Genomic DNA, 12,201 nt, shown 5'->3' on the forward strand with positions numbered 1-12,201 from the left:
ATGGTATGTACAGTATAATGATGCATAGACATCAATCAGGCTGCAAACTTTGTGCTTGGTTAATATTTAGGCTGTACATTGTAATATGTTTTGATATTACATAAACATATTTGAGGGGGAAAAAAGTGGATCCAGAATAAAAAGTTAATATAGGGAATAGCGTTTGTAGCTGTATATGGGACTCAGAGGATGGTGTGTGTCTGTACGGTATATATACTGAATTTATTTGTATTTTAATCAAAACCAGGTACAATATTTAGTCACCTGAACACATCAAAGCAAATTTCAAATAATACACGCAAATGTAAAATTCTTCTGTTCTCAGTTTTTTTGGGAATAATCTTCTGCATCACACCACCAGATGTTAAAAAATAAATACAAAAGTTTGAACTGCACTTATTTTCAAATGATTTTCCTAGTCTTTATTTTTTATATAATTTTTTCTTCCTCAAGTCTCATGGCATTTCCTTTTCTATTTTAACCCCCTCCCCCCTTTTCCCTTATATGTATGGTATGTGATATGACCCATTTATATGGTATGATGTATGAGATGTTGGGCCTCCAACATAATGCATTATATTCATGGTTTTAAAAATAGACCACCTTACATAAGCTAGCAGAATAAGTACGATCTTACAATAATCCATCATCCTGTCACTATAATACCAGTCATTCTATTAATGTATAACTGGATGAAAGATGGTTACTAACCAGACACTCAGTAAAGCACTCCTGCATCTCTGTTTCTTCTCATCTGCAGCTTCCCACCATGATCCACGCTGACAGCAAGAGGCCATGGCTGACATTTGTGCTGCAGAACCTGGGCTTGCTTTCCGGCTGGGGCATCCTACTGCTGCTCTCATTTTATGAAGATAAGATAGGCATCTAGAGAATTTTTTACAAATTGACTTAATTTATTTCTTTTGTGTAGTAGTCCAGATTTTTAGAGAAAAAAAAAAAGAATGTAAAGAGGGACAGAGACATGAAGTGGGTTGCGTCGAATGAACAACTGGAGACATGAATGGAAAAATACCACAGAGTCCCAACTAAATAGTTTAATGACACTATTTGGCCAACTGTTTGTGGACACCTGACCATATGTGCCTGTTGAGCAGTACATTCCAGATTTACTCCCTTCTGATATTCTTCTAGATTTTGGGGTGTGAGTGTGGGAATTCAGCTTCAAGAGCATTAGTGAGATTAGACACTGAAGTTGGGGGGAGGAGGAGGTCTGAGGTGCAGTCTTATTCCACTTCATCTCAAAGGTGTTTAGTGGTAATTTCATGTTGGAAATGGCACCCTCAGTTCCAGTGAAGAGAATTTATAACGCCATAGTTAATCTATAATATTTTGTTGCTTACCACTTTATGTGAACAGTTTGGGGAAGAGGTGAGGTTTACGCTTAGCTATACTTTGTGTTAAACATACACTGATCAAGAGTATTTTATTTACTTGATCAAAACATTGACAGTAAATCAGGTCGAGTCAAGATCATGTCAATGCAAAACTTCAATGCAAAATATATAAAGGTCTGCAGATCTGCATGTTATGGAGAAGCTCTGAACATCAATGAAGTTTCACTCTTTTATATTTGTGCTCATTCAGTGTCCTATTTTCTTTTGCTAACAATCATGAAACACTCAAACCAGTGACACACAAAGCATTTCACACAGCAACAGATACAGTACACACATTTAGTGCTTACACAGGGCACAGACTGTATACTGTTGGTTTACCCGATTAAACGGCTAAGTTTAAGTAAGAGCAGATGCAGATTATAGTTTCTGAAGTTTGTACATTATTAGTTTCTTTTTATTTCTTTTCATAAGCATTTCTGAATATACTACGTCCAATGTCTAACTTTCTTTTGTTCTGTTTTGAAATTATAAACATGTGTGTAAAAGCTCAGCAGCTTGGCAAAACTAAATAAATAAATAAATCAACACTGGCTGTTTTTGTATATGTAGTAAGTAGAGGTTGACCGATATGGGTTTTTCTGTGGCCGATGCCGATATTTAGAAATCAGGGCATTTTATGATGCTGTTTTTTTTCCCCCTTCATCTCATAAAATCTAATACTTAATAATACAGAAAATTGCTTAAATTAAACATTTATTGAACACAAGCCTCTCCAATCAGTGCACCCACTTACCATTCATACTCTACAAATGGTACTCATTCGCTCTTCAAATGCAACATCATATTTAACCAATGAAATATATAATTCTGTATCCTATTAAAAATTCTATTGGCTATTTAGTTAATGGATTGTGCACACGAGGAAAAAAATGGAACATGCTTGTTGTCATTCTTGTCTTTGCAATTTAGCAGACATGATTGAAAAAAGCTACACAAATCCGTTATAATAGCGGCAGATGCAAATACCGCTTGCTTTAGATATTTCACAATTGTAGCGCTTCAGGTTTCCCTGTTTGGATGCCGAATACACTACTGCCACCTGCTGGTATGAGAGAGTTATGTTCTCTCATGCGAGCGCAGAACGTACACGTACGGTTTGGTGTGTCAGATTCGCCTGCATAATAGTCGTCCTATGCCGATTCATTTTAAAAATGACAAAAAAACCGGTTTAATCGGTTTTGGTTCGATCAATCGGTCGACCTCTAGTGGTAAGTGTAAATATGAAACCTTTTTTTTATTTTTTATATATATAAAGACAAAAAATTAAAAAAAGTTTAGTAACACTCAACTGAATCTGATCAGGGAAGTGCTTTTCTTAGCTTTACCAAACAATTCTGGATATGGAGCTCTTTAACCCTAAATGAGGGTCAAAGTCAAATACATCCTCCTTTCGGCCTTAAGAGTGTCTCTCAGTCCTCAATACTGCCAGCTGTCATCTGTTTAACAGGTCACTTGCTTCTGGTTCTGTTCCAGTGACTCTTACTGGTTTCTTTTAGCTGGCATTGGCTCAGTGGCTTAAAATGCTGAGTCTGACTCATCCTCATGAACAACTCGAGCAACTAAGATGGGAAGTAACTGAAATCAGGAGGAAATCATGGATGAAAAAGGATTTTGCCTTTTATATTATTCTGTACTGATAAAGCATGATCAGTCTTATTCCTTTTCACTCTTTAGACACACAGCCTTGAAGTAGCTTTACTCAAACTAAGGGTTTCTTATCTACTGTCTTTAAACAAATCCCTGTAGAACGTGGCAGCTTACATTTACAACCTTTCTATAAAACAATAACCATTCGGAACCTTTTGAAACCTGAGCACTACACACCCTTCTTCATTTCAGTGCTGATTTTGGTACGTTTCCAGAACTAAAGCTGGAATTCCCATGTAAGACTCATGCCTGATTCAGATCTTATCTCACTAACAAACATCATTGCCATCTTTGGCAGGAACAACATCTTTCACTGCTACTTTTACACAAAAGTTCCTCAGGAATCGGTCCTTGGCCCTTTCGTTGTCTTTATTTAAATGCCATCCCGGGAACAAGATCGTTGCCAAATCCTCTTGTTTTCACCTCATGATATTTATACATAGGTTTGTGTAAGCTTGGAATCTACCATCCACCACTATTAAGGACCTACTGGTGCACTGGTGACATAAATGATTACTGTACAAGGTGACAATTCTAATAAAACTAAAGTATAAATTACCCCAAAGTTTTCTCATGGAACCTGGAAATGATAAAACCCTTTTTCTTTACTAATCTTAGTTTGAAATTTGAAATTGAAAGTCATTTTTCATTTACCCCTTTGACAAAAATAAACTCCCTGAACAAAGAAAAGTTTAAAATGGTTTTAACACACCAAACTTATAGCCAAATCCAATAAATAATAATAATATTATTATATAATAAAGACCAGACCCACTGTGTTGTGACCTCAAGAGATCCTCTCATGCTCTCCATGACTAGTGAAAGTTTAATCCTAGGAGGATCTTAAAACTGTGCTCTACATCAGTTTCATTAAAACACATGTGTGATCTCAGCAGCACTCCTTAAGCCTTGTGTACTGCGCTGTCTTGCCCTGTCTTGATCCTTATGGTAGAAAACATGGTCTGATAAATGTGTCAAACTGATTTGCCTTTTATTATTATTATTATTATTATTATTATTATTATTATTATTATTATTATTATTATTATTATTATTATTATTATTTAATAGATGCCATAATAAACTTCTGAACATTTAGATCATGTAACTTCATGTGTACCACATGTGTACAGTGCTGTGTATCAAAAAAGTATTTGCCTCCTCCTGGTTTCTGATTATTTCATTTTATTTGCATTTAATAAATGTAAAAAAAAAAATAATTACTCAAGTAAATACCAAATGCAGAAATTTCTGAAATTGAACTGATTAATCACTTACATTTTTTGGAAAAGTAAAATTTCTCTTGCCACTCTTCTCTTAGCACACTAAAAGATCTTAAAAAAAAAAAAAAAAAACACCTCATGCCACAAACTAAAACATTCAAGAAAACATGAGAAACAATGTAATTGACATGTATCAGACTTGAAAGGTTTACATAGCAATTTCTACGGCTTTGGGACTCCAGTAAACCATGGTGAGAGCCATGAAATGAAAAAAACTTGTAACTGTGTTCAACCTTCCCAGGAGTGACCAGACGACTCATCCAGGAGCTCATAAATGAACTCCAAACAACATCTGAAGAACTGCAAGCTTCACTTGCCTCAGTTAGGGTCAGTGTCAATGATTCAGCAATAAGAAAGAACTGGGCCAAGATAACATCCATGGGAGATTTCCAAGGTGAAAGCCAGTCCTGACCAAAAAAAAAAAGAAAAAGAAAAAACACACAATGGCTTATCTCACATTTGCACATTTGCCAAAAAAAAAACATCTTGACTATCCCCAAGAGTTTTGTATTTTTTGGACTTATATTTTGTGGGCCGATGAGTCAAAAGTTGAACCTTTTGAAAGGTGTGCATTGTTACATCTGCCGTTTTTTTTTTTTCTTCTTCATAAAATGTACATCATAGCAACAGTCAAACATGGTGGTGGTAGTGTGATGGTCTGAGGGTGCTAAGCAACTTCAGGACCTGGACGATTCACCAAAATAGATGATTCCATGAATGCTCCACTCTACCAGAAAATCCTGAAGGAGAATATCTGGCTATCAGTTCAAGCACACAAGCTCACGTGCAATATACAGCAGGACAATAATCCTACACACACCAGTAAATCCACCTCTGAATGGTTTAAAAAATAAATAAGGTTTTAAAATGCCCTAATTAAATCCGGACTTAAATCCGATGGAGATGCTGTAGCATGACCTTAAACAGACCTTTCATGCTAGAAAACCCTCCAATGTGGCAGGATTAAAACAATTCTGCAAAGAAGAGAGCGCCATAATTCCTCCACAGCGATGTGAAAGACTCACTGCCAGTTATCACAAACGCTTCATTGCCTTTGTTGCCTTTGAGGGTGGTACCAGTTATTAGGTTTAAGGGCAATTACTTTTTCACACAGGACCAGCCGGTTTGGACAGCATTTTTCCACTTAATAAATGAAATCGTTATTTACAAACTGCACTTTGTATTTACTATTGTGTAATATGAACATTTGCTGGATGATCTGAATCGTTTAAATTGTGAAAAACATGCAAATAAATAAATAAATAAATAAAAGTCAGGAAGGGGCAAATACTTTTTCACTGAACTGTAAAAAAAACAAACTAAAAAAAAAGCAGCATTATCCATGACTGTCAATGATCTCGTTAGTGTATTTACTATTAGATTTGCTGAATAAATTTACATACATTTACATAAATTTAAAGAAATCACTAAATACGGGTTTAATGTGATTTTAAATGAAAATATACAGAAATACGAGTTGTAATAATCAGTATTAGTGTCCGTCTCTGTAGGACTTGAGTGATAATGTACAGGGGACTAGACAAGCGTCTGGAGCTGTTTGTCACGCCGGGTCACCCTGACAAAACACACACACACACACACACACACACACACACACACACACACACACACATCGTTATGTCAAACTGTTGATAATGCAAAGTGCTCGAGTCTAGCTGTTACGCACAGGGCCGTAAATTCATTAAGTGGCACACGGGTGCGAATGTTGACCTGCTTTAGCAACAGGCAGAATTCCGAGAAGGAAAGATTGTGTCTCGACGTTTTGAGTGACTCTGCGTTTTCAAACTGAAGAATGCGGAACTAAATATTTTGTGTGAGAAGAACGGAACCAGACATTTTTCTGAATGTTACCAGTGAATCGTCTGCGCTACACCATGAAACACAAGAAGGTTAAAAAGATCTCTACCTCAGAATATAGAGTTTATGTCATACTTTAATTTTTACATCGTTAAATAAAGAAGTCGTACCAAATCGTCCCCGGTTACCGAGCATTATCTTTTCCCCTTGTTGGAGAGCATTCAGTAATAAAGCTATATTATTATCACCAGGCAGTGAGGACCACGTTGGATGGCAAAGTTCACCTTCGGCAATCTTATCAGCAGCTATAAAGCTCCAGCATTCACCATCAACCTCATATGCTCATCAATAACAGCAGATAAGAACAAAATATCTGAATCAGCACCATTTATTTCAGTTTTATGTGTGTGAGTTTGGAATGTGTATTTTGAACATTTCTTTTCCACATTTAGTCTCCATTCACTGTTAGAATAATCTCCACTCTTCTGGGAAGATGATCCACAAGATTTTGGAGTGTGTTTGTGGAGATTTGTGTGAGATTTTATTCAGCCATGTGGTTGTTAGTAAAGTCAAGTAGTGATGTAGGTGAGGTGAGAAGATCTGGGGTGCAGTCAGGGTTCACATTCATCTCAAAGGTGTTCAAGTAGGGTTGAGATCAGAGCTCTACAGCAGGAAGTCAGGTGTCCCAATACTTTTGTCCAGAAATATTACTTTCTACTTCCTGCATTTGATAGAAAGCTTTAAGGCTTTATTTTAACTGTAATGAAAGGATTTGAATTTACAGTGTGTTTTTTTTTTTTTTTTACAAAAATGGTAAAACAGAACCCAAATGTCTTTTAGTCCCATGAATATTAACAGCAAAAATAGAATGGAATACTGGAATATCACCATTTCAGGAGATCAACCACACCCTGATTTCCTACTACTTTAAAGTAAAAAAGAACCTGTAGATTTTTTACATGTAGCAAAAGTCACTTCGCTGGATTACGAATCCTAATTCGGTTGTTTTAGGAAAGAGAAAACACAACGAGGGCAGCAGCTAAATGGCGGTTGGACTTGCACTTGGATTGTGTGTGTCAGCAGGATCAGGTCAGGTCACATGACATCCTTGGAAAAGTGCACTGGGTCCAAATTAGTATACAATTCTCTGAATGGCCTTTAATACTGACCTCAGAGAGTCTCAGGTTTACTGCTGTAATAGCAGCTGACAATCACTTAGCAACTTCGAGTAATATCAAAACATCATCATGCTGCACTCTGGAGACCCAAACACATACACATACACACACACACACACACACACACACACACACACACACACACACACACACACACACTATGGATTGCTGTTTGTCAGAAAGCTTACTGTTCAGCCTAATGAGGGGAAAAACACATTGAATGAAAAGGTTATTATTAGTACCGTATTTTTCGGACTATAAGCCGCTGCTACTTTTTTCCCACGTTTTGAACCGGCTAAAAACAACGAAGCGGCTTATTTATGAATTTTTCCTGGGTTTTTCCTGGTTTCACAAACTTCAAGCCAAAAAACTGAGTGACATAACATTAGACCAATGAAATTTCAGAACGTAAATGAAAAAACGCACCTCACCTGTGTTCTGAGCTGCACGGCTTCTGGAGAAAAGCTTCCATCGATGCAAAAAGATAAACTCTCGAGAGAAATAGTTGTGAAAGGAAGGAGGAAGACAGTGAACAATGACTTGGTAGGCTACTGTTTAGATACAAGCTGTTGTAATGCGTTGAATTTTCTTGGCAACAGCATTAAGGGTTAGTCAAAGAAACTTAGAAATGAGCATCAGAAAATAATAAGGACATATTCCTCGGTCTTGCACACATGCAGTAATTCCGGAAAAATGCGGCAGCAGCCTATTTTCAAAATACCGCTATGCTAAGGAGCCAGAACATATTTCACCCATCTTTCGTTAAAGCCTGTGTAAAGTTCATTAGTTTCAGTGCTATATAGAACAAGTGTTCAGTTCAGTGGCTTATAGACAGGTGCGGCTTATTTATGTTCAAAATAAAAATCTTTGTAAAATTCAGTGGGTGCGGCTTATATAAGGGTGCGCTTAATAGTCCAGAAATTACGGTAGTAGTATTTTTTATGATCTTACTACTCAAATACTTCTTGTTACATTGCCCTTAAAATTGAAGGGCCACTGTTGGGCCCTTAGGCAAGGCCCTAAAACCCTTTAACCCTGATCCTGTGCTCTGACCCCAGCGTCCTAACAAGCTGAGATATTTAAGCAAAAAAAAGAATGCCACTGTGCTGTGATGTATATGTGAGAAATAAAAGCTCTTACTCCCAAACACATTTACATCACAAAACTCCTGAATGATCCAGTCTGATCTTGATTTGTTTCCTATGCAGGGGTGTAGCTCAGTGGTAAAGACACTGGACTCTGGATCTCAAGTTCAAATCCCAGCACCACAAAACTGCTACTGCTGAACCCTCAAGCAAATCAAGTCAAGTCAAGTCAAGAAGCTTTTATTGTCATTTAAACCATATATAGCTGACGCAGGAGAGAGTGAAATTAAACAACGTTCCTTCAGAACCCTGATGCTACATACAACAACAATCACAGAAACAGAAAACACAGGTCTAAGGACTAGTGTCCTCGCCACATAAAGTGCATGTGTGCAACCTGGTGCAAACAGTGCAAAGACAACACAAGACAGTGCAGGACAACACACAAAATAGCTCTGCCAGTAAACCTGTTGTAACGAGACAAAGTGAACAGTAGCAAAAAAGTAAACAAAATATTGTGCAAAAGGACAAATAGCAGCAATCCAGGAAAGATATGCAAAAAATGGTATGTAAACAGTTTATGGTATTTAAGTGATGTAATGTGAGTGGTACTGAAGTCATGGGTGTGCAAAGTGAGTACGAGTGTGTTGAGTCCGGGTTGTACAGATCAGTCACACAGTGTGTGTGTGTGTGCATTCGTTCGTGCGTGCATGCCTGCGTGCTTAAGTGAGTTCAGTTCAGTTCTTTGTTAAGAAGCCTGATGGCCTGAAGGAAAGAAACTCTCAAGCCATCAGCCATACACTATCCTCTGTAGGGTCTTGCGATCCGAGATGGTGCAGTTCCCAAACCAGGCAGTGATGCAGCTGCTCAGGATGCTCCCAATGGTCCCTCTGTAGAATGTGGTCAGGATGGGGGGGAGGGAGATGAGCTTTCCTCAGCCTTCTTAAAAAGTAGAGACGCTGCTGGGCTTTTTTGGTGTTGGAGCTGGTGTTGCGTGACCAGGTGAGGCTATCCGCCAAGGAATTTGGTGCTCTTGACGATCTCCAAAGAGGATCCACCGATGATCAGTGGAGAATGGCCACTCTGTGTTCTCCTGAAGTCAACAACCATCTTTTTAGTTTTGTCAACGTTCAGAGACAGGTTGTTTGCTTCACACCAGGCTGTTAACCATTGCACCTCCTCTCTGTATGCTGACTCATCGTTCTTGCTGATGAGACCTACCACTCGTAAGTCAGCAGAGTGAACAGCAGTGGACAGAGCAAACAACCCTGAGGTGCCCCAGTGCTCAGTGTGATGGTGCTGGAGATGCTGTTTCCGATCCGTACTGAGTGAGGTCTCCCAGTCAGGAAGTCTAGGATCCAGTTACAGAGGGAGGTGTTCAGGCCCAGTAGGCTCAGCTTCTCAATCAGGTGCTGAGGGATGATCGAGTTGAATGCTGGCTGGGTAGGTGAGGATGGCATCGTCTGTCAAGTGGGTTGGTCAATACGCAAACTGCATGGGGTCTAGTGCGGGTGGAAGCTGGGTCTTGACGTGCCTCGTGACGAGCCTCTCGAAGCAGTTTATCACGATGGGTATGAGTGCGACGGGACGATAGTCATTAAGCCAGGAGACAATAGACTTCTTCGGAACGATGGTTGTCGCTTGAGGCACGTGGGAACAATGGCGCTGCTCAGGGAGATGTTGAAGATGTTAAGGCGGTGAAGACATCCGCTAGCTGAGCACTCTGCCAGGAATGTTGTCTGGTCCAGCAGACTTCCGTGGGTTAACTCTGCATAGAGTTTTCCTCGCTGTGGTTAGCAAAGTCCACATTCTGAAGAAATTTAGGGAGCACAGTCCTGAGATTTGCATGGTTGAAATCTCCGGTGACAATAAACAATCCGTCAGGGTGTGTGTTTTGAAGCTCGCTAATGGTCCTGTAGAGAATGCTGAGCGCTTCCTTAGCATTAGCGCTAGGTCGTATGTACACTTCAAGCACAATAGCGGTGGTGAATTCCCAGGGTAAATAAAAAGGTCTACATCTCACAACCATAAACTCCAACAGCGATGAGCAGTAGGTGGAAACAAGGACAGAGTTCTTACACCATTCTGAGTTATGTAAAACACACAGACCGCTGCCACGAGTCTTACTGCACAGAGCTGCATTTCTGTCGGCACGAAACGCAGCTAGCCTGTCCAGCTGAATGGCGGCGTCTGGAACTCTGTCGCTCAGACACGCCTGCAGGATAGATGGTAGAGCAGGCCGGCTAGGGTTAGCTTTTAGCCTAGCACTAGCCCCCGCTCGCTTTCCGCGCTTGCGCTTCCCCATGCAGCGCTTTCGATTCCCCTGTCTCCGTCCATCCTCCGCAGGCAACGCAGAGGTCTGAAGGCCTGGTTCTTGAAGCACACCGAGGTCGCGTAGCTTCTGCCGCAGATCATTGTTTATTGTGTTGTTTGAGTTGTTTCTGAGTTTCTTGATTGTTTGACGGTGGTACACAGGGACACCGGTTGCTCCGACGTCTATATGTTGTGTAAGGCGAGCTACAAAGTGAAAGTAGCACCATTTTGGGTCCGGGGTGGCCGCTGTGAGCTACTGCCGCGCCGCCATCTTGGACAAGGCCCTTAATGATCAACTGCTCCGTTGTAATTGGCTCTGAATGAGTGCGTCTGTCAAACGCTGTAAATTTAAACGTCTATACAACTTACTGTCGATTTGATCTAAAAGCAAATCGCAGTTTTCTTTAACTCGTTCATCCCGACACGGCATTGCTTCTATACCAACGCTTGTTTCACAGGGAAGTAATATATATGTTTAGTTTGATCCTTTTTTTTAGTTATATTTTACCTTTTAATTTCTCTTTACATAAATACCACAGCAAAATGTCAGGCATTGTAGAACAACCTGTACTTTTTCATCGAAACTCCTATGTGATGTTTGAAGCTAAAATCAATCACCAGATTGTAGATTAACCCGAAAGCAAGCACAGGTGAAAATACGCCAGGAGTTTGACGACACCTGGTAAATTCTGAATTCCAGGTGTTGTCAAACTCCTGCCGTATTTTCAATCAATTGTCCACTTCAACCTGTGCTTGCTTTTGGGTTAATCTACAATCTGGTGATTAATTTTAGCTCCAAACATCACACAGGAGTTTCGATAAAGAAGTGCACACACTGATAGCAATGCGTTTATACTGTAGAATGAATAAAGCGAGTGAACACTTTCAAATTTTTTTTTTTTAAAGTACACCTTGTGGCTTTCAGATGCTTGTGTGTGTAAGAAGGAGCTTGTATGTTCTCAGTAGGATGGATGAAGAAACTCGGTCTCTTAATAAAAAGCTATGAAAAATCCGACTTGTGAAAAAAAACAGCTGAGATTTTCAGAAGGAAATAAAGTCTGCATGTAAAGAAACTTGTTGTGAGCAACACTAAAACAAACACTAAAGGTCGAAGAGTTCAAGGGCTGAAGTTTGGCTGGAGTTGAAGCAATAAAGCGATAGTATGATCTAATGATAGAAAGCTCAATAAAGTGGAGCATATTGAACCTAAATAGATGAAGGGAAGATCACAGTGTAAACCGTGTAAATCAGTCTGTGACGCAGGAAGCGACATCACCTAAGTGATGTGGATTGTTTTTCTATAACATTCAAAAAAAAAAAAAAGGGACCCACTGTATTTTTTAGCCATTTATACCTACATTTCATAGGAAAAGGCGACAAAACAAAAATGCAGCTCGTCAACTCGAGACTCCTTGAAACTGGAGACTCCTTCCATAAATGTTAACAAAACAGGAAACTG

General features: G+C 39.3%; 1 protein-coding gene across 1 annotated transcript in view; it reads left to right on the plus strand.

Annotated features, from left to right (window-relative positions):
• slc39a4 (solute carrier family 39 member 4) overlaps positions 1 to 1,943 on the plus strand; it is a 14,471-nt gene extending 12,528 nt beyond the window's left edge. The window contains exons 11-12 of the mRNA XM_083523263.1: positions 1 to 3; positions 761 to 1,943. The exon at positions 1 to 3 is cut by the window's left edge and continues 185 nt beyond it. Coding sequence (XP_083379389.1) covers positions 1 to 3; positions 761 to 889 — 132 coding nt within the window. The 3' untranslated portion in view covers positions 890 to 1,943. The remainder of the gene's footprint in view (positions 4 to 760) is intronic.
• The last annotated feature ends 10,258 nt before the right edge of the window (positions 1,944 to 12,201 follow it).

Source organism: Silurus aristotelis (genome assembly GCF_946808225.1).
Source record: "Silurus aristotelis genome assembly, chromosome: 21".
NCBI classification, from domain to species: Eukaryota; Metazoa; Chordata; class Actinopteri; order Siluriformes; family Siluridae; genus Silurus; species Silurus aristotelis.